Consider the following 25,644-nt stretch of genomic DNA (forward strand, 5'->3'; position numbering starts at 1 on the left):
ATCCGTCAAACCACTGCAAAAAAAAAAAAGAAGAAAGAAGGTTGTTGCTCCGTTCATGGTCCGAGTTAAGAATTTTACTCCTTAAAAGCAATAGTCCCTTAGTAGAATCATTCATATCAAATCGATTCCTCATCAGCTCTGTTCCGACAATCACTCTCTTCTCCAGTGTCTTTAAAGTTTACAAACGTTTGGGTAAGTTGATTTATGTCTTTTTTTTACTTTCGATTTATTTTGGAGTAATAATCCTAAATATTTAGATTTAGAATTACCATAAAGAATATACCATTCCCTAACAAGATCATTATGATGCAATTAAAAAAGTCAATCAAGTAATCATTTGCTTAATCTTAAATCAACAAGAATATATAGTGACTGATTACACTTTACACTTCAATGTATACGTTTCTTCTGTGGAGACAGGTTTTATGTGTTATATCATGTAGCACGAATTATCGATAATTTCTACCTTTTTTTCAAATATGTATTGTTATGTGTGAGCCAAGGTGATCATTTTGAAATACTGACTGTCATGTTTAAGGTATGTACCAGCCCCAGTTAGGAGATATCCAGCAAGGGAAGGGATATCCTAGCTCCATGTGGTAACGAAGATATTTAATCGTTTTTCGTCCATAAGCAAATCCGATAGTCATTTCATTTATTTTGGTTTTCTCCATAAACATACAATGTAGGTTGGATATGTATGCTTTTATACAATAAATATAATGTTAAATGTACAAAGATATGGGAAGTGGTCTAAGAAAACCTTAATTGGCTTAGCGAGTAGATCCACACTGCAAAAACTCCGGTGTTAACATTTTGGATTTAGCTTGTCGGTGTTGAATTCAGTGTTGATTTGACACCAAAGAGAATGCAATCTGACCTTCAACCTCGTTCAGGTAGAAGTTTCAGCCAATCCCTTTCCAAGTTACTCTCCTTAACGCGTAAATACATGATGTCATAGAAATCGGGACTCCTAATTGGTCCATAGTAGTGGCAGTAATTATCATATCGATATTGTCGGCGAAGCTGTTACAGCCGAAGTTGCGCAAAGCAGACGAGGTGCAAACGAAGGGGGCAATATGTTCGTTTATTTTCGAAATGAAGAAAGGAAAGTTGTGGTGTTCAAGGAATTCAGAGATTTGATTGAAACAGGTATGCATTCTTTTGGAGATAAGCTGTGTATAGCCTATAGGTTTTAACTTTCTCGTGAAATGATAGGCAATCCACGGAGGCAAGGGAAGGTTGCCTTTCATAACTTCATCATAGGCAGATGCCTAACGGAAGCCTATTGCGTAACTTAGGCCTAGGCTAATTGTTGCCGAAGGCCCTAAAGCCTCTACAGGCCCAAAGCCTAGGCCTATAGATCATTTGTAACGTTATAAATCATTGCGTAAGCCTATAGAACTGGCAGTTTAATTACTACTTTCCCTTGAACAGGGCTGTGTATCACTATTATATGTATCACTTTTAAATTAAGAGTACTTCTTTCCCTTTTACTAATTCAATGTGAAATGGAGAGTGATAGTTATACCATTAGCCTACTCCATACTCCATAGACTCGAATATAATGCATGTATGATGTAGCCTAGCCCAGTTCAAAGGGTCGTCGACGACTTGACCTAGCCTATATGTATAGTTTACACCCCAGCTAGTTTAACTTAATAAGGACGTACCCCTACTGTAAGTTGAGGCCTACAGTTCTATTGGCCACCAACAAAACTAGGCTAAGACTAGAGTAAGGCCCTTAAATAGCCTCACACTCATCATCACACTGATTATAATGCAAGCAATATAATTTTGAGGTGGGTTCTCAATCGTTTCGTGCTGCATTAAGCTGCTGTCGAGAGACATAATAAATAAGTTGCATTGAATCTCTTGCTGTTGAGCATGTCTAATCATCTCTGTGTTCATGAATAGACTTTTTATTATAAGTAGTTAGTAGGCTTAAATGAAATTGTTACACTGGAAAGCCATAGGGCATCAAATTTCATGCCTAGTAGCTTGCATCCCTCAATAATCCACAAGAACATTTGATGCAGATTTAGCCAACACAAAGACCAAATATGTGATAGGCCTTATATGATTTCCAATATTTCCAATTGATGACAGACTGCATATCTTAGATTAAAAGAAACTATGTAAAGCTTGTTTGTTATGTTGGTTTTGGCCAACTTTTGACTGCGAAAGGAAGCATATGTCTAGCGTACATGCTTAGAAAGGCAAAAAAGTAGATAATTTTGAAGCACTTCATTGCATATTTACATTGTCAATCTTGATTTTCAAAGTAAAACTTGTACTGCAGGTCTAAGTGATTTCACTGTAGGCTTTTTCTGCAAGGCATGTGTAGGGTGAATGTATTGCAGTCTATATGGTAGTTTTATTACCATTAAATGTTGGCTAATTGCCTTGTTAGGGCAAATTCATAAAAAATCAGCAGTTTTTACCATTTGAATTACAAATTCAGACAAATGAAGCCCCAACTTTTGGTCACTATGTTTCTGTTTGTATACTATCTTGCAAACATGCAATTTGCTGAGAAAAATGACTTTGAGCATGAGTTAGACATGACGCTCTCTGTGCAGGCCAACTTAAGGGAGTAAATTTAATGATACAAGGTCAAGGGCTGTTAAATTTAATGCGTACAGTCCTATTTCAGGGCTTAGTCCTAACAAAATAGACTTAAGTATATATGCATGACTAAATCAAAAGTATGATACTTGCTGGTTTATTCTATTTTCTTTCATATATGATACAGCAAAGAAGAAATTCAAAATTGCTGAAGATGTGATACTTGTGGATGGAAAAGGATGGAGCAGAGTTTGATGAAGATTCTCTTGTACCTCTCCTTGAAATGGAGCCAAACACAGCCATCATGGTGTTAAAGAGAGGTGAAAAGTGGGGTTAGTGGCAAATAAGGAGCTACAGACAATGCAAAATACTCTGCTTACATGAATAACCAGATGTGTTTCCAATGGGAAAATGAAGGTTAGTGTGATGGGATCTCTGACAACATTTCCTTAATTAGGAATAAGCCTATACCTTTTGTCACAGAAAAGATCCCAGAGGTTCCTCAAAAATGACATTTGTTGTTGTTTTCGCCTCGTTTGGTGGATAACACCTTAGACTGGCTCCTTGATCCCCAGCATTTCAAATTGGGAATTTTGTTTACTTTCCATACCACATTGAGAGTAGTGTGTAAGCATAGTTTATACAGTGGCAGTCACAATCATATGGTCAAGATAACAAGGGTTGAACGTTGAATTTTGACTGCAGTTTATCAGCGTTGTACTGTTTTTACCATAATTTTGGCAATTCCCAAACGCAAAACACAGAAGATTTGAAGAAATGTCTCATGTAGTGAGGGTATATGCAAGTACAGCAAAACAGATAAGACTTAATTGCAACTAAGGGGTAACAGCTCTGCGGCAGTTTTAATGTCTGGTTCTTATGGCTAGTTCTGTGAAGTTTTGAAATCAATGTGTTACATTAATTGCCATTTTTTGTGTGGTTGTAGGATTGATTACTGGTTAACCGATTGAAAAATTTGACCGGTTATCAGTTCATGGATTGTTAGAAAATGCACATTCCTATTCATTACAAGAAATGTGTTCACCTATCTCTAGCTATGTGCTTAACAGCAGATTTTCTTTTATTTAGTATCTCCAGCAGCTGCAAGGGTTAAAATAGACAGCAATTCAGATACTGATGTAATTTCTGAGGAAGATGATACTCAAGATTATGCTAATCTTCCCTCCACCAGTTCTGCACCTCCCATGAAAAGATTTAGGGAAACAGAAGCAACAACAGATGAGGCAGCTGAGGTAATCACATTAAAACATTTCTTTTAATGTTGAGGGCTTTATACCATTCAATGGAAACCTGCAACATGGCAAAACATTTGCTCCAATTAGAAAGTTTTGGTATCCTCCTTAGCATGTAACAATCTTTGTGAAAATGTATTGTATTTATTAATAATGCTTGAATCCACTTTGCTCCCAAAGACTTTGGATATAGCATAAAACAACTCAAGAAGCTGCATACATTGGTGTTGGATTTGGGGAACAGAAATATTACTTTTGAGATTTTCATATTTGCTATTAATTTGCAAGATTCTGAACAGTCAATAACCTAACAAATTGATGTAGCCTTAAGCATTATGGGTTGAGGTGGGTGTCACCAATGTAAAATATGAATGGATTTGGTGGGAAAATAAGTGGGACTGACGTTTTGATGCTGGGAAGATCTCCTGTAGAAGTCATCTCTGGATTTGGAATGGTCTTTGGGTATCCAATTTAGGATTTCAAAGGACATTAGAAAACAATACTAATATTAAAATAAAAAGAATGAAGGTCTTTTACTAATTTATGTTACAAAAGCTCTAATTATGAATCTCTAAAGTTCATTACAACTTTCAAGAATCCTTGTATTTTTTTCTACACTTTATTAAAGCTCATAAGTGCAGTTCTTCAAAAAAAGTGCAAGTGGAGCCACTGTTTTAGCTGAATACAGAGCCCAAAAGTGTCTGAACGAAAAGTCCAGGAGATTGTTGGTAAACATTGTAGTTGCTAACATGATGGAAGTACATGGGTAAGTTTTATTTTTGTAGTTGTAAACATAGAAAATCATGATTGCTGCAATGAAATGTTTAAAACTTTAACATGTCTATGAACATGGATTAATTGACACATGTAAGTATGTAAGTGCTCCATTGATGAAACATTTAGCTGGTCAACCCATGAAGATAGTTGGGAAATTGGAGAGTGGCAGTAACAATTTCTGACTGCCACAGTTGTGCCAATTTTTAACCAGGCTAATTGGTATGTTCCTGTTACAGAATGAGTTGTCTGTTGCTTTGTCAGATCTGATCCTGAGCTGGGGATCCATTGTAAACTTAGCCTTAAAGATCTCCTGCATTGGCCCCAAATTAGCACAATAATAGAAAAAATGTGTTTGCTTTCAAGGACAGTGATGTGACATGATCAGTATTAACCATTGAACACCAGGTATTGCTTTTCATTTTAAATATTCTCCACAGACAATACCATATGCTGAAAGACACATGTTATTGAAATTGTGTACACAAACGTAGTTGGGCTAACCCAGGCAGTTCAATTTCATTATGTTAGAAACTTTCCTAGTTCATAGCATGTTATATTTGGGAGCTCTGACCAATACAGCAGATAGCTGAGCGCCTTTAAAGACCCCTTTCTCCTCTGTGCAAGTGAATTTCAAGGCCCAGGTTATTAAATTCAGCATTGGTCCATTGTTGTTTTTAAGAATACACAACATTTGAACTGACCAGTATTGCAGGTTTATGGCAGATTTGTGGTGAGAGAAAAGGGCCTTTAAGTAATCACTCATTTAGTAAGGCAAACATCTAATACACTAATATCACACTTTATTATGATATAATATACTATTACACCATATTATAATACACTTTATTTCCCCCTACATCTACCATCACAGACGGACGCCACCTACGGTCACAAAAAGAAAAAAAGAAAAATGCAGTCGGTATTGTCAACCTGTTTGAAAACCTTCAAGACCCATACACACCAACAGGTCATGTAAGTAATTAATTTAAATAAACTGCAGGGGGACCCAAGACCCCCACCAAGGGTTTTTGGATTAAACACTCGCTGTCATAGGGACATTATTGTAAATTTTGGAACTATACTTCAAAACAGTTGTTCTGCAGTATCATAGTTTAACATTAAATGCAGGGAAAAGGCACACATGCATAGGAGGGGAAATGGTTTGTCTAATGCAGGGCCAGTCAAATTTTACATTATAGGTATCATGATCTTTCCAGGACAAGAGGAGAACTTTTTTTTCTCACTTAAAATGTTGGGACATGCATGATTTGGAACTGGGCATTGCCATGGAAAACATTTCATCCCCCCCCCCCCCTTTGCAATTCTTCCTTTAGATGCCCATGACTTCAGTAGAAACAGAGGAAGTTGTGGTTAAAGGTCTCTTGTATAAGCGCTGTAGTTTTGCTAGTTCAAACTAAAATTACTGCCACATACTCATAATTTCTGAGAGTGTTTTTGATGGTAAAGATGTCTTGGAAGCTACTTATGAAAACTCCTAGCAATTTTCAACCTACAGCTTAACTTGGGAAATGCTATTAAGAAATCTCCAACTGGAGAGTGGTACATAAAATGAACCACAGCTAGTACTAAGTACATTTCATTATTATTTTCAGGAAGCTTTTTATGATGAAAGAACCAAAGGAGGATTCCTTGCAGCAAGGATAAAAAAACGTCAATAGAGGAGAACATCATTCTGAACAATCAAACATAACTCCAAAGGACCCTGCCTGCAAGCAAGATGGAGACCCCATGCTTAAAAGGCCATTACCTGCTGTGTCTGATTACCTGCAATCTGAAGATAACACTACAGCAGATGTAAACTTGATGAAACATACCCCTGCTGTATCTACAGATTCTAATTTGGTCTTTGAGAGGATGAAAAATACTCTATTAGTGAGGAGAAACATGGTCAATGCTATGAATTCAGCAGGGCATATAATAGAGGAATTTCCACAATTCAAGATTACTCGATGCCTTGTGAGTATGACACAAAGTATTCTGACTGGTGTCATGTATGCTATTAGACTGTGGATTGCATGCATTTACAAGTGTGCGGGGGAGATATGTCTGTCATGGGCATGGACGTCGCTAGAGGGGGTGTGGGGGGTTGCGACTGTCGCACTTTAAACTTTCCAACTGTCGCACTCACATTTTCACATATTCTTATAATTTGCGAGTGACCTAACATTTTCGGTCAAAATTGACCTTCAATCAGTCATTTTCACCACGTTTTCTTTGTCAAATTGAGACATTGTATCTCGCGATCCTTATACTCCACCATAAAAAACTTTGTTAGAGTTTTGTTTGTAGCACACTGTTTTACAAACCATTGTTTCATGGATTTGCTGTGAAAGAGGCAGTACCTCAGCAGACTTATGTCAGGAAAACCAGTGAACTTGTTGACTTCAAACCACTGTCATTACTGAGGATTCAATCCAGATGTGATCATACACTTATGTCTGTCCAAGGCACATAATTTTTCAATGAGTTAATTTTGTACATTTTTTGGCTGAAGTAACCCAGTCAGTGTTCGTTTCTAACAATTGTTTTTATCTGTGAACAGTTATTAAATTGTTTCGCCAGCTAGAATATTAGAGAACATGCTACAAATTACCTTTTAATCAGTGTTATGTGATTGCCAATGGTTCAGTTATGTTCAAACATATAATTATCAAAGTAACACTGTGTTATAGTTCAAGTGTAAAGATATGAATACACAGTGTACATTGTATACATACATCCGGGTATTAAAGTGTGATACCATTGGTTTCCATGCATGTGTTTATCAGTTTAAGACAAAAGTATAATATTAACTTTAAGCATTTATAATATGCAAGGATTATGATCTGATTTATCTTCATTAAAAAATAAGATTCTAATCAGTTTATGGGCCTGCTCATGTTAGACAAGCTTTTGTTCATTCTTGTTTATGCACTTAATAAGGTGTTTTCTGTACAACTGATGCTTCTAAGATGAATATAAAAAACGTTTAACACATTTAAAATGGCATCTATGGCTTTTATCTGTTGTTTATTGCTTATGCGTATTGTCCAGCCCAGACTTGGGCGATACCTTGGAAAGGTGTTTTACAAAATACAGAATTAACACGATCTGGATTGGATAAAAAACTTGCAATTCAACATCAGTGGGAAGATCTAAATAACACCACATTTGGTGTTAAAATCAATTCAGTTAGTGTTAATTTTACACCAACCAGAGTAACAATATCAACACCAAAGATAATGAATTTAACACCCTTTGTGGTGTAAAGAAAAGGATTCTCAACTTGGTGTTAATTTAACACCCTCTGGTGTTGGCAAATATGCACTCCAAAAAGAATACAAATTTAACACCATGGGTGTTAAATTTAACACCCGAGTTTTTGCAGTGCACTCCCCAAAAGGAAAAACAAAACAACATCAATCAATTAATACACAAGATAAAATGGTTTTGACAGTAAAACTCCAATGTAATACAGTAGTATGTATCAATATAGTGTATAAGTGAATATTCAATAGCTATTTGAATAAAAAGTACTATAAGATTCTTTATCAACGAATGCAGGTGAAGCATGAATTTTATTTGTATTAGGCAAATAATTGTAATAAGTATTAGCTCAATAACGTAAGCTCTGTATACTAATACTAATTCTAGGACGTGGTTTGGGCATGTTACCAGCATACCTAGTATTATGATTATGTATATATTTATTGTATGCAAAATAAAATATGAAACAGGAGGATTATGATTATTAATAGAACGGTAAGCAAAGAGTAGCAATGTGAACATTAATAAGGTCAGCAAATTTAAGGAGATTTAAAGAAGCATATTGTTTAGCTGGTGTGGTCATTGAAGGAAGCAAAAGAAATTGGTCTATTTTAGAGCTTTTAGAAGTTTCTTGATATTAGAATACATTTTACCGGACTTTCACGTAATAACTTTCACGTAATAAGTTAGATGGGGATGAACAAGAGTAAATTATAAAGAACGAAGAAATTGTCTTGCTTGAAATAGAGAGACTCCCAACAAATCGTGCAATCTTTGTAGAGATTGAACTAACATAGTTTTTCCACGTCAAGCCAGAGTCAATAATAACCCCAAGAAACGTTATATAATCTACTCTTTTAAGATATTTTCCGTCCATTCATATGTCAAATATCAATTTATTAAAGCTGCACTTATTATTTTGAAGAAAATAAAACAAACAATGTCGCTAGTCTTATTCTCACATTAAGGGAAAGTTTATTAGCAGAGAACCAAGCCTAGAATTGTGTACGTTGCTGACAAATTGTGTCTTTCATACAAAACAATACAATAGTGAAGAAACATCCTAGTTTTTATTTCATAAAAGGAAAGCATTAGTAGGAAAAAATTTGTGAACATATCTTACTTACATTTTTCTTTAGTTTATGATTTCTACGTAGTATGACAATGCATTCGAATGACGGGGACATTTAAATAAAACATTAATATTCATTACGAACTTTTCTCATGACGTTCATAGGGTTAAAAAATCCAACTTAGAATATATGTATACGTTAACTTGTTGCAGGGGCGTATCCAGGGGGGCGCAACAGGCGCGCGCCCCCCCTATTGGCCGTCACCAAAAAAAAAAAAAGTTTAGCAAAAAAAAAAAAAAAATTGATGACGACCTTTATGTGAGATCGCTCAACCCCCCCCCCCCCCCCTCCCGTATGCTTTATTTTTAGTTTGCCAAAAAAAGGTTCTGGCGAAGTTGGGCGGCATAATAGTTTTAGAAACATAGATGGTAATTGTGTTTGTATTATCACTATAAACACTAAATGACATGCCAGCCATACTAAATTGTGCATTTTGTGTCCATATTTACTGGAAATGTTGCTTATTATTAAGGTCGAAAAATGGATCACATATGGCCATGGGCGGCGATCCTGGGTGGAGGGGGGATATATCCCCCCATGAAAATGGGTGGAGGGGATGTAATGCACCATATCCCTCCCCCCCCCCACCAAATGCCAGGGATAAGAATTTTTTCATGCCTACATTTATGCATCATCGTGAATGTACGGCTCTTTTTCACGGTATTGATATAGTACATATATGCACCCTCATAGTATTCATATAGGCCCTATAGTAGGCCTACACACGTACATGTTCCCTCGAACAGCTGAGAATCTCATGTTACCAGGGTAATGCTTAATACACGTTTCACCTGGATGCCCTAGCAATCGGTACCTCGGAATGTAACTATGTGTAATTGTGTATTGCATGTGTATAGGCATATACTAGCCTGCATGAGGCCATTTTCTTCATCGAATAATATAACAGAGCTCTCGAACATTCTAACGTTGCGCCTGAAACAAGATTGACAGGGGCAATTTTCCCAAAATAACACCCGAAATTAAAAAAAAAAGTATTTTGGATCCTGATTATGAGATATTTCGGACATGACATCCCTATTTTAAAGTTGGGTATATGCCGCTTGGAAACCTCGGGAAGTGCCGTTTCCGGCCATCTAGAGGGTTTGTTAATCCCAAAATTTTATTGTACGCTTCGCGCCAACTCATGGTGGCGCTACGCTTAGATAGTCAACAAGGTCATATCCCCCCCCCCACTCGGAAGTACGGATCGCCGCCCATGCATATGACACCATTTTGCATTTCAGCCCTTCTTTGAAAGCAAAAATTGTACACCCCTCCCCTTAGCCCCATCCCCCAGGACGGCGATCATTCATGCCTGGCGCCCCCCCCCCCCCATTGGAAAATCCTGGATACGCCCCTGACTTGTTGTCAATTTGCTGATTTTATAGTGATAAAAAGGGTTGGTTTGGTTAAATTTGTCATCAGTTGCTGACGAAAATAATTATGTTAAAATGATGCGAAGTTTTTTTTCCTCTCCGTTTTATTCTCTGCTTTCAATTGTTTAGCATATCGGGAATTCAGCATGGCTCGTATTATCATCTGTTGTCTGGTGATTTGTCTTGCGGTTTTGTTTAGTGAGGCCTGCCATCCATATGATAGTCATCCACAAGGTGTCCCTGGTCGCTTTGCAGCATACAGATTAAGCCATGATCAGGGAGTTGATACGGATGTCCCTGATCTCTCGACAGCACACAGATTAGAACATGATCTGGTAGTTGATCTGGATAGTCGTTTGGCAGAATTCAGAGTAGACCATGATCTGGGATTTGATACGGATGTATTAGGTCGCTTGGAATCATACAGAGGAGTGCCCAGTCTGGGATTTGGTACGGAAACTCCCCGGCCCAAGTACTACCCTGAATCTGGTTTAATCGATCTTACCACCGATTTTACCATCACCAGAGGTAGGCCTACACCACCAGCTTCAGGATCATGGTAAGTATATCGAATTGCATGTAAAAATGCATGGAGACTGATATATCATGAATTATTGCGAGCTTTTCATGTTCTGACTCCTTCCATGGTTCGGACTTACGGATGGCGGTTAGGATTGTTACCTACAGAACTCAGCTCTCCCGGATGCGAATTATTTTCCCCAGCGCGGTAAAGGCCAAGATTTGCATACCTCGCTCCCATTGGCTGGGGTCAGTATGCATAAGATTCATTACAATATCAACTAGCAGCAGCTGCACATAATCATTCATCACATAAAACTTTTCACAGGGCCACTTTGCTACACTCAGAATAGAAAACAGTCTAGCAGCAGAATGTACTCCTTTGAGTAGAGTTAATATATTTGTCGGTTTGTTATGCCACGGGTGTAGAGGGTCTGTGATCATGCATCGCACAACTCTGATGCTGCAAACTTAAAGAAAGAGTTTGAAGATGATACAATATATCACCATATGATATAAACGTAAACCAATTTCTGTGTCCAATAACTATAATCCACAGTGGCAGTGGTACTACTAACATGACTAAACACTAGGCCTATATCCTTCGTATTATATTATCTGAAAACCGTGCCAAAGGGTCATAATAATATTAACCGTGTCAAAGGGTCATAATTTTGAAAATCAAATCAATGTCTATGCTCAAAAATAAGAGTCTATAAGTTTAAAATTTAAAAGCAACTCAAGTAAATAGTCAACCAGAAACTATCCAGCTGTCCAATGTTTTTATGCAGTTTTGAAGCAAGCAAACGCCTGGTACTAAACTGCGTACATATCCGCACCGCAGTACTCTGTACAGCAAGTTCCACCATCACTTCGAAGCTTCACCCTTGTCAAAACTAACTAATTCAATTTATTGGCTTTTCAGTTTTGGATCATAAACCTAAGTAATCCTTACTTTCAAAGAAAGACAGTCATCTTCAATGAGACGTGTACTCAGTCCATGGTCGCAGTTGTGTTTTACGACCTTATGGATGTGCAAGGATGTATACACAAACAAATCCGCGCAAAATCAAAGAACAAACACTATATGTGTATGTGAGAATCATGATACATTGCGTGCAAGTGTATGTTCATGTACATACAATACACACACGCGTAAATAGCGTAAGCAAGAACTTCCCAATTCAGCATCAACATTGCAAGCCCTATAGCCAATGAGAAGCGAGGTATGCAAATAGTGGCCTTTATCGCGCTGGAAAAACAAATCGCCTCCCGGATACACCGTTGATCTTTCTCACCGGTGATAGTGGGCACTACGATATTCCCCTACGCACGACCGTTAAGCCACATTAAAGTCATGATGCCGTATACGTTGGTATCAACGAAAACCCAATTATTGGAATACCAATATCGTAGGCCTATTACCTTGAAGTCTGTCGCAAAACTGGTGCACACGATATTATGAGTCGCAAACCTCAAAGCTTTTCATGCAGTTTCCAAAGTGTATAATATGTTATTGCTGCCGTCAGAGGAGATGCATACTGTTTTGACCTGACCGGGTCTGAAATTCAGTTGGTGGAATGTTTTATCATCTTATTTATTAATCTTTAATTTCTTAATTTCTATCAGGGAAAAAATATATCATTTGAATGTCATAATGAAATTATAAAACATTCCGTTGCATTGAGATAAGCCGACAGACTTTCAAACACTAGGACACGTCACATCTTTTCTAAAAGGTTGCAGAAGTGTCAAACAGAAATCTTAAAACTGAATAAACCATGAAGTGACCGGAAACAGTGACGTCATATAGGTTTTTTTTTCGCATTTCCGTCTCTTTCTTTGCTTTATCACTCAAATGAAGGAGAGTAAAAACTCACTCCGACTTCTCTCATCCGACCGCTAGACCACCCGACCACCTGTCCACCCCCAAAAGAATAATAATATTAAGAAAAATTAATACATGGGGACATTTCAAGCACATGCATAGAAGCTGTGTCTCACCCTTCAGCCCTAAGAAAATCTTCCCTTTTAGAATAACAACTTTCATTCGATTTACATATTCAGTGGAACGTTGAGCAAATACTTCTAGTCAACGTTTCGTCTATTTTTCCCCCATTTGTTTTGGTACGTATTACATGCCTTTGTTTTCTTTTGAGACAAATTTTTGATGTCACAGGTTACATTCAAAGACGCAGTAGCGGGTAAAATTACCTTAATTTGATTAAAGTTTGGTGTCTTTTTTCAAACTTATTTTGCAGGTGGTTTCGCGACCGCCGTGACGTTGACAGTCAAAAAGACTCAATCTTTAAGATGATTGACATGAATGGTAATCAATACATCGAAATCTGTGAATGGGTGAAAGAGGGCGGATCAGCCCTAAACTTCGTTGCGTTTCTCTCAGACGATGACACTGATGGTTAGTTATAAAATGTATTTTTATCATTATTTATTATTATTCCTTTTCTTTTATATATTATTTGAAAGAGGTAATTACGATACATTCCGGCGACTTGAACAAAATTAGGACTGAATGAATTAGGACGCCCTCTTTCTCTTCTTTCCATGAGAGGCTACCGTCAAAGTGATGTCATAATTACAAATGATATTGAAAGCTCTAAATTTTCTATCTTAATCTGTTAAATTGATTTATCTTGTTGAAACCTGATAATTTTGAAATTTTTGGCATATATATCAAGTTTCTCTGTAATTTGAATTTCATCAAATACAAAATGTTTTTGTGTTTCAAAAATATTAAATTCCTCTGTGAAAAAGCATTTGTCACTGACTTGCCGTGATGAGATCATTCATTCTTCTGTTGCCCGATGCAATCACAAAATATCACGAAATTTAATAATTAAAAAAAAACACAGTCATATCTTCGTGATACAAAGTGCTATAATGATGACGTTACGACCTATAAAATACAAGAAAATTCCACCACGGGAATATCCTTGAACGATAGTAAATTAAAAACAAAACATTTTTCTAATTTACCTCTTGGACTGTTCATTTCATTTCATAAAATCTGAGAAACAAAGTTCTTATACAAGCCTAAGTATTATTGAATGGTAAATAGTAAAGGTAGGAACAGAAGGGGAGGGGAAGATTGTGTGGGCAGGGGGGGGGGCGTCGCTACACCCATCTTTGAATGGGCTAAGGCAGGGGTATATTTTTTCGACAACTGATATACTCCACGAAAGTTTTAAATCATTTAGCTGGATTCATTTGCATTAGCAAAAGGATTACCAATAAACAGTAGATCATTTTCTTTTCATATTTTTCATCTTACGTCTGATTTCGAAATTTCGAGAACGTGAAAAAGCAACATGTCGATTAAAATATAAATATTCCTGCAGTTTAGAAAGAGTAGTAATTTGGATATAATAATAAATGTCCCATCTGGCCTGACACGTTTTGATAGCTTCGTATGCCACTGTAGTTTGGTCATTACTACTGGCAACATTAATTTATTGTTTTGCTTTCATGTTTTCTCAACTAGGTGACGAGAAGATTTCTTGGCAAGAATTCCAAGCTGTGAATGTCTAAACAGCTGCCGACAATGTCTAACCTACTCTTCTTGAACAACATGGATTGAAGTCTTGGCGTAGCGTACATTTTATTATTATTTTTCCTTCTGTCGGATGGCACCGAGTCAGTATTTGTGACACTATAGTTTCTGTTAACTATGAATTGGTATAAACACAGCCAACACGGATCGGAAACAATTACCCATGCTACTATCATCATAAAATTAGATTACATGGAAGGGGAGGGAGAAGGGAGGGAATGGTGGGGGGATTAGGGTTTGGTTTAAAGTGGTTTATAATGAGTTCAAAACGAATACATAACATTGACTACAGCAATTATTACAGAGTTTCAAACAGTTGAAAAAAATTGTCACTCATAATAGTGACAAACGAAGCCTGTACAAGGATTATCGGACAAAATTTCCTACAGGAACGGAGGGTGGAGAGGGAAGGGGTGGAGGTTGAGGTTGATGGGGTGCCGAGTCACTACAGTATGTTGAATTTCTTTTAATCGCATTGAAACGCTCCCTTTATATCATTTTGGGAATAAAGTAAGATACAGAAAGAATAACTGCTCTTTGTTTTCATTTTTGCATTGTTTTATATAGTCGCCCATTGTAGATACATTTGGTACCGCAACTTAGTTTCTAGGACAAGGGGTTGGACGGCAACTCAACAAACCCCATTCCACTAACTTGAGGGCAATTTTATGAATAGATAATGATATTCAGGTTCAGTAATATAATATGTTTATGATTATCAATATTACCATTACAATCTAAATAACTCAGTTGCATAATTCGGAGACCATTTACGCTATTGGCGACATATGTGGCATGTAATATCATATGACTACATGATTCTTCAGTGGTTCTACGCTAGCTCTTATAGTTTGGTGCTTCACTTATCATTGCAACGCTGATCCATTGCATGTTGCAAGCGCTAAGGTGTCAGTGTTATCTTTAAATATTATTATCAAAATTCTAGTCTAGATAGAGGACAATGATCGAAGCTGAGGCAGACTAGAAAATGAGCAACTGTCGATCGTTTGTGACTCATAAACAGAGTTAATTTTAGGTGGATGGTTGAAGAGAAGTTGGAAGGGGTGTAATGTATTATTGTATGTGAGGATCATCCATAGACATATTTACTTTATTTTGGTTAATATCAACGTGACGAAGTGGGTAGGCGTAAGGTAGACGGGTGGGGGGGGGGGGGCGAGAGTGGTGGTTGTGACTAGAATAAAAGACGGTCTTCATCATTGATGTAGTCATTCTAGTAATGTAACAACGTTTTATGAAGTTATATTATGAACATATAGGCTATATATATATATATATATAAATATATATATATATTTATATATATATATATATATATATGTATATATATAGGCTATACATATATATATATATATATATACATATATATATATATATATTCTCATGATATGTACCTTAGGTCGACAGTTTATGGTAAAAAAGTGTACCTTAGGTCAACAGTGTACCTTAGGTCGACATTTCAGTGTCGACCTAATGTTTTCACTACTATTTTAAGACACTTTTTTATTGTCGCAAATAGCTTTATAATGTTCTCCGTTCTCTAAAACGTTCATTTAAAAGTTTTGGTTAGGGTCGGTTCAGGGTAAGGGTTAGAAAAAAGGGTTAGGGTTAGATTAAATTTAGTGTGTAAGTCAATGTAACTGTCGACCTAAGGTAGGATCCATATATATATATCCACATGTTAATCATCACCGAAATCGGGATTTGGAATATGGTAATGAGCTAAATCGATGATACGTCGATTTAATTATAGGTATATGTCAATTTTAGTTGCTAGTCCAAGGAAATTGACTTCTACCGATTTCATTCGACATATCATCGATTTAAACTGGTAGATGTCGATCTAAATTGACATATCCCGATTTATTTTACATATTATCGATTAAAATTGGTATATGTAGATTAAATCGGTATATGTCGATTTAAACTGGTATAAGTCGAATTAAATTGGTACATGTCGATTTAAATTGACATTTACCGATTTAATTCGACATATCATCGATTGAAACTGGTATATATCGATTTAAAAATGACATTTACCGATTTATTTTACTTATCATTGATTTAAATTGGTATATGTCGAGTTAAATCGATGATATGTTGGATTAAACTGGTATATGTCGATTTAAATCGATGATATGTAGAATTATACTGGTATATGTCGATTAAAATCGGTAGAAATCAATATAAGCTGCTGGAAACTGGTATATGTCGACGGAAATTGGTATATGTCGATTTAAATCCGTATAAGTCGATTCCCCACCATTTGAGACTGATGGCCCACCATAGTCCTAACCCCACCCCTCACGAGCGGCTTGATCAAGCTCGGGCTAGCCCCGTTTCCCTCTCAGTAAATTAGTGGAGCAATTTGCCCTCCCCTCAAATAGGTCGATCAAGGGTGAAGCAAGCCCGCGTTCTTGTGAACTAACGATCATACTTCCCTCTGGCTTCAAGCCAAGGTCGAAAAGTACAAACATTTCTATTTTGAGAACTTTTCAGGAAATTATCCACTAACATTATTTTAAACTACTTCCGATAAACAGACTGATATATTGCCGTCAAACCATTAAAACAAATGTTTCTCATGGCTCATGCTCATGCATGGTCCGAGTTAAGAATTTTACTCCTTAAAAGCAATATTAGTTAAATCATTCATATCCAATCGATTCCTGATCAGCTCTGGTACAGCAATCACTCTCTTCTCCAGTGGTTTTAAAGTTTACAAACGTTTGGGTAAGTCGATTCATGTCTTTCTCTTTACTTTCGATTTCTTTTGGAGAAATAATCCTAAATATTTAGACTTTAAACTTACCATACAGAATAGAAATACCTTCCCTAACAAGACGATAATAATGCAAACTATAATTAAGGATTTGCTTAAGCTCAAATCAACAAGAATATATAGTGATTGATTACACTTTACACTTCAATGTATACGTTTCTTCTGGGGAGTCAGGTTTTATGTGTTATATAATGTAGCACGAATTATCGATAATTTCTACCTTTTTCTCAAATATGTATTGTAAGGTGTAAGTCAAGGTGATTATTTTGAAATAATGATTGTCATGTTTAAGGAATTAATGTACCAGCCCAAGTTAGGAGATATCCAGCAAGGGAAGGGATATCCTAGCTCCATGGGGTAACGAATAATTTAATCGTTTTTCTTCCATAAGCAAATCCGATAGTCATTTCATTTATTTTGGTTTTCTCCATAAACATACAATGTAGGTTGGATATGTATACTTTTATACAATAAATATAATGTTAAATGTGGTCTAAGAAAACCATAATTGGCTTAGCGAGTTGATCCACTCCCCCAAAAGAAAAAAAAAAAAAATAACATCAATCGATTAATACACATGATCAATGGATTAATACACAAGATCAATGGATTAATACACAAGATCAATGGATTAATACACAAGATCAATGGATTAATACACAAGATCAATATATTAATGCACATGATCAATCAATTAATACACAAGATCAATGGATTAATACACAAGATCAATGGATTAATACACAAGATCAATGGATTAATACACAAGATCAATGGATTAATACACAAGATCAATGGATTAATACACAAGATCAATAAATTAATACACAAAATCAATGGATTAATACACAAGATCAATAAATTAATACACATGATCAATGGATTAATACACAAGATCAATGGATTAATACACAAGATCAATATATTAATGCACATGATCAATCGATTAATACACAAGATCAATGGATTAATACACAAGATCAATGGATTAATACACAAGATCAATGGATTAATACACAAGATCAATAAATTAATACACAAGATCAATGGATTAATACACAAGATCAATAAATTAATACACAAGATCAATGGATTAATACACAAGATCAAATGGATTTGATAGCAAAACTCCATGTAATACAGTATTGTGTAACAATATTATGTATAAGTGAATATTCAACAGCTATTTATAAGATTCTTTTCAACGAATGCTAGTGAAGCATGAATTTTCATTGTATTAGGCAAAGAATTGTACTAAGTAATAGCTCAATAAAGTAAGCTCTGTATACTAATATTAGTTCTAGGACGTGGTTTGGGCATGTTACCAGCCTGCCTAGTGTTATAATTATGTATATCTTTATTGTCTGTAAACTAACATGTGAAAACAGGAGGATTATGATTATTAATAGAACGGTAAGCAAAGAGCTATAGCAATTGTGAACATGAATAAGTTCAGGAAATTTAAGGGTATTGAGAGAAGCAAATTGCTTGCTGGTGTGATCATTTTAAGGAAGCAAAAGTAACATGACGAATTGCTCTCGTTTGGGAGCGTCGAAGCTTATTGATATTATAAGACATTGTACTGGAACAAACTGTAATACAATAAGTGAGATGGGGATGGACAAGGGTAAATTATAAAGAACGAAGATCTTACTTGAAAGAGAGAGAATCCCAACATATCGTGCAATCTTTGTGGAGATTGAATTAACGTGGTTATTCCACATCAAGCCAGAGTCAATAATAACCCCAAGAAACGTTGTATAATCTATTCTTTTAAGATATTTTCCGTCCATTGATATGTCAAATATCACTTACATTTTTCGTTAGTTTATGATTTTTACGTAATAAGACAATGCATCCGAACGACGGGATCATTTAAATAAATCATTAACAATCATTACGAACTTTTCTCATAACGTTCATGGTGTTAAAAAATCCATCTACCTGTATACGTTAATTGTTGGTCAATTTGTTAATTTTAAAGTGAGTAATAGGGTTGGTTTGGTAACATTTGTTATTAGTTGGCGATGAAAGTATGTTAAAATGTTTCGAAGTTGTTATGTTTTTCTCCGTTTAATTATCTTCTTTCATTGTTTAGCATATCGGGAATTCAGCATGGCTCGTATTATCATCTGTTGTCTGGTCATTTGTCTTGCGGTTGTATTTTGTGAGGCCTCCAGGACTCGCCGTTGCACTTGCCTTTGCCCCGGGGAACCAGGACCATTAACACCAATAACACTAACACCACCAACACCAACACCACGACCCTATTTCCCTCTTCCCCGTCGGTACGATTGGGATTGGTTTCCGCATTACCACGATGAACCTGTGCACCCTCGTTTTGACCATGAGTATGGTTTACGTGTTGATGATTTCCCAGGACGGTAAGTATAACGAATATCATGTGAAAATACACGGAGACTGTTAATCATGAATTATTGCTAGCTATTGATGTTCTGACTCCTTCCACGGTTCGGCTTTCGGGATGGTGGTTAGGATTGTTACCGTACAGAACCCAGCTCTCCCGGATCATACCGTTGATCTTTCCCATCGGTGATAGTGGTATATTCCAATACGTACGACCGTTAAGCTACATGGTGCTGTCGAAATGAAAGTCATGATTCCGATACGTTGGTATGACGAAAACCCAAATATTGTAATACCGGTTCTTAAAATACCGGAGGCCTATTACCATGTACATCACCCACCCCGAAGTCTGTCGCGAAACTGGTACACACACTATTTACCCAAATAAAGGGTCGCAAACCTCAAAGATTTTGTAGTTTCCAAAGTGTAATATGTTATTGCTGCCGTCAGAGGAGGTACACCGTTTTGACCTGACCGGGTCTGAAATTCAGTTGGGGGATTGTTTTATCATCTTGTTTTATTAATCTTTCATTTCTTAATTTCTGTCAGAGAAAAATATATCATTTGAATGTCATAATGAAATAATAAAACATTCCGTTGCATAAAGATAAGTCGACAGACTTTCAAACACTATAAAACGTCCAAAATAGTCTAAAAGGTACAGAAGTGCACCATGAAGTGGCCGGGAACACTGACGTCATGTAGGAATATTCTTTTCGCATTTCCTTCCCTTTCTTTCCTTTCTATCACTCAAATAAAGGAGAGTAAAAACTCACGCCCACTTCTCTTTTCCGACCGCCAGACCACCCGACCACCCGACCATCTGTCCACTCCCAAAAGAATTATAATATTTAGAAAAATTAATACATGGGGACATTTCAAACACATATAAGCTGTGTCTCACTCCTCAGTTCTTATAAAATCTACCATTTTCGAATAATAACTTTAGTTCGATTTACATATTCAGTGGAACGCTGTGCAAATATTTCTATATAACGTTTTATCTAACCCTTTTTCCTCATTTGTTTCGGTATGTATTACATGCCTTTATATTATTTATTGACACACTTGAATGTGACTGCACAGGTTACATTCAAAGAAGCAGTAGCGGTATCGGATAAAATTACCTTAATTTGATTAAAGTTTGGTGTCTTTTTTCAAACTTATTTTGCAGGCTGCGTGGCCGCCGTGACGTTGACAGTCTAAAAGAGTCAATCTTTAAATTGATTGACATGAATGGTAATAAGTACATCGAAATCTGTGAATGGGTGGAAGAGGGCGGATCAGCCATAAACTTCGTTGCGTTTCTCTCAGACGATGACACTAATGGTTAGTTTAAAGACATATTTTTATCTTTATTTATTATTATTCTTTTTCTTTAATGTATTATATGAAAGAGGTAATTACGATACATTCCGGCGACATGAACAAAATTAGGACTGAATGAATTAGGACGCCCTCTTTATCTTCTTTTCACGAGAGGCTACCTTCAAAGTGATGTCATAATAAAAAATGATATTGAAAGCTCTAAATTTTCTATCTTAATCTGTTAAATTGATTTATCTTGTTGAAACCTGATACTTTTGAAATTTTTGGCATATTTATCAAGTTTCACTGTATTTTGAATTTCATAAAATGCAACATGTTTTTTCTTCTTCAAAAATAATAATTTCCTCTGTGGAAAAGCATTTGTCACTGACCTGCCGTGATGAGATCATTCATTCTTCTGTTGCCAGATGAAAACACAAAATATCTTCGTGATACAAAGTGCTATAATAATGCGGTTACGACCTATAAAATACAAGAAAATTCCACCACGGAAATATCCCTTGAACGAAAGTAAATTAAAAACAAAACACTTTTCTAATTTACCTCTTGGACTGTTCATTTCATTTCATAAAATCTGAGAAACATAGTTCTTATACAAGCCTAAGTATTATTGAATGGTAAATAGTAAAGGTAGGAACAGAAGGGAAGGGGAAGATGGTGGTTGGGGGCAAGGGGGGCGTCGCTTCACCCTACTTTGAATGGGCTAAGGCAGTGGTATATTTTTCGACAACTGGTCACTTCACGAAAGTTTTAAATCATTCAGCTGGACCCCTTTGCATTAACAAAAGGATTACCAATAAACAATAGATCATTTTCTGTTCATATTATTCATCTCACGTCTGATGTCGAAATTTCGAGAACGTGAAAAAGCAACATGTCGATTAAAATATAAATATTCTTTCAGTTTAGAAAGAGTAGCAATTTGGATATAACATTCAATGTCCCATCTGGTTTTTCACTTTGTGATAGCTTCGTCACTACTGTATATTGATCATTACTTTATTGTTTTGTTTTCATGTTTCATAACTAGGTGACGAGAAGATCTCTTGGCAAGAATTCCAAGCTGTGAATGTCTAAACAGCTGCCGGCAATGTCTAACCTACTCTTCTTGAACAACATGGATTGAAGTCTTGGCAAAGCGTACATTTTATTATTATTTTTCCTTCTGTCGGATGTTAGCGAGTCAGTATTTGTGACACTATAATCTCTGTTTACTATGAATTGGTATAAACACAGCCAACACGGATCGGAAACAATTACCCATGCAACTACCATCATAAAATTAGATTTCATGGAAGGCGAGGGAGAAGGGAGGGAAGGGACGGGTGTGAGGGATTAGCTTAAAAGTGGTTTAAAGTGAATCCAAAATTAATACATAACATTGACTACAGCACTAATAACAGAGTTTCAAACAGATGAACAAATTTGTCACTCATAAAAAGTAACAAACGGAACCTGCACAAGGATTATCGGACAAAATGTGCAATAGGAACGGAGGGTGGGGAGAGAAGGGGAGGTGAGGGGTGGATGTTGAGGTGGATGATGTGGATGAGGTGCCGGGTTCTTACAGTATATTGAATTTCGATTATCGAAGGGGAAAACTCTCCCTTAATATCATTTTGGGAATAAAGTAAGATACAGAAAGAATAATTGCTCTTTGTTTTCATTTTTGCATTGTTTCATATAGTCGCCCATTGTAGATATAGTTGGTACCGCAACTTCGTTTCTGAGACAAGGGGTTGGACGGCGAGTCAAAAAACTCCCCATTCCACTAACGTGATGACACTTTTATCAAAAAATATTGATATCAGTTTTAGTAATATAATATATTTAAATTTATGATTATCAATATTACTATTACCGTATCATCTTAACACCTCAGTTGTCAATCCGGAGAACATTTACTCTAGTGGAGACCCGAGGCGGTCTGGCTTCATGATTCCTCAGTGGCTCTACGTTAGCCCCTATATAAGGGTTCTTTATGTATCTTTGCAACGCTGATCCTTCGCACGGACTGTTGCAAGCGCCTAAGCTGTCAATGTTATCTTTATAAAGGAAAACCAAAGTTTCAGCTCAATGATGATATTATTCACTCAGGTGATGCATGCTATGGAACGCGAAAAGGGCAACCGTATTTCGTTGCCTAAACTAAGTTTGTTTCGTTGCCTAAACTAAGTTTGTTGCTGTCTAAACTAAAGCTGTTGCTGCTAGTTTACCATGTTGCTGTTGTTCGTTGATGTCTAAACTTACGTTGATGTCTAAAGTCACGTTGACGACTAAACGCGCCTTAATGTCTAAACTCACGTTGATTTATAAACCTTACGGTTGATGTCTAAACTCACGTTGATGTCTAAAACTTTCGTTGCTAAGTTAACTTACGGTTGATGTCTAAACTCACGTTGATGTCTACACTTTCGTTGCTAAAGTTCCGTTGTGAACACATTGTGAACGAACATCATTCTTTCTTTTCAAACAAGAAAACCAAGAGGTTTTGAGATTCCTTGGCATCTACAGTAAATATTACTGTAGGTTCATTGTGTACACTTGGTTCCGACCTTTTATGAATATTAATGTAGCATCAACACAAATGTTGTTCCTTGCTATCAGCTCAAGTTTGATGAACAAATTGATATTTTAAAGAATTTGCTTTAAGCTCTACCACTCATTAATATTCATGCCCCCTCATTAATAGTATTGGGGTAGAATTCCGACTTGCAGCTGGAAGGTTAGGGGGTTCGACTCCTGGCCGGGTCATACTGAAGATTTGTTGAAAATCACTCTAAGCCCCGCCCTCTCATTAATATTCATGATATTAGCACCAAAATAAATAGGGATCGTCTACTCATGATGGGTAACCTATGTACCAAGAATGAGATCAATCCACCTTGGGATTGCTGAGAAAACCTAATTTCAAGCTTTTTTGCGAAAAACAACACTTAGCCTCGCCCCTCATGAATAATAATGAGATTGGACAAACTGTCACCATATTTATATAGAGGACTTTCCTCTTGTACCACCAAACCAAGTTCCATGAAAATTTAACTTACGGTTGCGAAGATATTGACATTTGTTGAAAATCACTCTAAGCCCCGCCCACTCATTAATATTCATGATATTAGCACCAAAATAAATAGGGATCGTCTACTCATGATGGGTAACCTATGTACCAAGAATGAGATCAATCCACCTTGGGATTGCTGAGAAAACCTAATTTCAAGCTTTTTTGCGAAAAACAACACTTAGCCTCGCCCCTCATGAATAATAATGAGATTGGACAAACTGTCACCATATTCATATAGAGGACTTTCCTCTTGTACCACCAAACCAAGTTCCATGAAAATTTAACTTACGGTTGCGAAGATATTGACATTTGTTGAAAATCACTCTAAGCCCCGCCCACTCATTAATATTCATGATATTAGCACCAAAATAAATAGGGATCGTCTACTCATGATGGGTAACCTGTGTACCAAGAATGAGATCAATCTACCTTGGGATTGCTGAGAAAACCTAATTTCAAGCTTGGCGTCACACACACACAGACACACACACACACATACGCACACACACACACACATACACACATACACACGCAGTCATGACCGCATAGATTCCTACGGCTACCGCCAAGGAATCAAAAAATTATAACAATCAACCGCAAGTTGCTTCCGTGCAGTGCTAACAACATATCTATTACAGAGATTTTCATGCTAAATACAGCCAATGTTTTCTCAAATTTCCCGAGATTTGTTTGGTTAATAGTCCCTTATCCATTGTCTGCAAACATGCTTGCATCTTCAGTGCTCAATGAACGCAAAGTATGATGGTTTAACTAAGTAACGCGAAAAGGGGGGGGGGGGTAATCGTTAATGTCATGCCGGATTTGTAGCAACAGCCATGTAAATATCCTTAACAACATGATTTGTCGAACAAAATCACGTTGTTCACGATATTTACATGATAGTAGATACAACTCCGAGGACGTTATTTACATTTATATTGTTAATGTCATATTTGAATAATTGTTTTATCACAGAAAGTTATGAGTTGAGACAATCTATGAATTTTGCGGGAAGCTACCACAACATCTCTGATACTGAAAAGGACTTTAAATCTCACAGTATGTTATGTTCTTTCCCTTTTGAGAGTTGATAATGTAAAATGTGCATTTATACCACAGTTATTTCTTCGTTGCAAACTTGCGTAAAGTTTTGCGGTCCCTTTGACCACGTGCTTCAAGTCATGATTCTGGTGCAACACTAATTCGTGTGCATAAACTACTGCAGTCATACATCGTCAAAAGTAGTCATTGAAGTTTCGACATTGCGTAAAAATGTTATTTAAATACTATAATTTTCGTGGAGTTGGTTGTTTCCAAATACTGAAAAGCATCCAGGGTAAATGTTGGATCAGTTGCTCTATGGTTGGATGTAGTCTGCGCTTCGTGAGTAACAAGAGGGGCACAGTATTGAAGTACGTAGGCAATATGACTCACAGAACTAGTTTACTAAACCCGCCAAGCAAGTTCATTCGTAACACCAATCCAGTTCGGAGTTTCAATTTGCGAAAGGGATTGTGTTGTAAATGGAATATACACAAACCTCGCTCAGCATTGTTAAGAATTTTAGACCAAAAAACCCGCTAACATGTTATGAAAGAAACGAATCATCCAAGATACACT

At 36.5% G+C, this 25,644-nt stretch overlaps 2 protein-coding genes and 1 long non-coding RNA gene across 5 annotated transcripts in view; all 3 read left to right on the forward strand.

The window, feature by feature from the left end:
* LOC139959102 (uncharacterized) lies at positions 1-22,613 on the forward strand. The gene is made up of 4 exons (XM_071956680.1): positions 1-192; positions 10,504-10,933; positions 13,155-13,312; positions 21,994-22,613. Exons 2-4 carry the CDS (start codon positions 10,521-10,523, stop codon positions 22,038-22,040), a joined length of 618 nt encoding a protein of 205 aa, XP_071812781.1. The 5' UTR covers positions 1-192; positions 10,504-10,520; the 3' UTR covers positions 22,041-22,613.
* LOC139959107 (uncharacterized) lies at positions 791-7,412 on the forward strand. 3 transcript variants are annotated; one of them, XR_011789968.1, is made up of 5 exons: positions 791-2,900; positions 3,658-3,821; positions 4,450-4,587; positions 5,470-5,570; positions 6,212-7,412. It is a non-coding gene; the product is annotated as an uncharacterized lncRNA (long non-coding RNA). The 3 variants fall into 3 exon arrangements; XR_011789967.1 differs by having other exon boundaries at positions 2,833-2,985; XR_011789969.1 differs by having other exon boundaries at positions 2,870-2,888.
* Positions 17,067-25,644, forward strand: part of LOC139959106 (uncharacterized) — a 21,489-nt gene continuing 12,911 nt past the window's right edge. Inside the window, exon 1 of the mRNA XM_071956683.1 lies at positions 17,067-17,218. The gene's annotated coding sequence lies outside the window, so the exon portion shown is untranslated. The remainder of the gene's footprint in view (positions 17,219-25,644) is intronic.

The sequence above is a fragment of the Apostichopus japonicus genome, chromosome 18 (assembly GCF_037975245.1).
Source record: "Apostichopus japonicus isolate 1M-3 chromosome 18, ASM3797524v1, whole genome shotgun sequence".
Taxonomy (NCBI): domain Eukaryota; kingdom Metazoa; phylum Echinodermata; class Holothuroidea; order Aspidochirotida; family Stichopodidae; genus Apostichopus; species Apostichopus japonicus.

What these genes read in the sequence shown, in the direction of transcription:
- LOC139959102 (XM_071956680.1), top strand. Translation starts at nt 10,521, where the DNA reads ATGGCTCGTATTATCATCTGTTGTCTGGTGATTTGTCTTGCGGTTTTG. An exon ending in CCACCAGCTTCAGGATCATG is followed by an intron (nt 10,934 to 13,154) that starts GTAAGTATATCG and finishes CTTATTTTGCAG; the next exon opens with GTGGTTTCGCGACCGCCGTG. An exon ending in CTCAGACGATGACACTGATG is followed by an intron (nt 13,313 to 21,993) that starts GTTAGTTATAAA and finishes TTTCATAACTAG; the next exon opens with GTGACGAGAAGATCTCTTGG.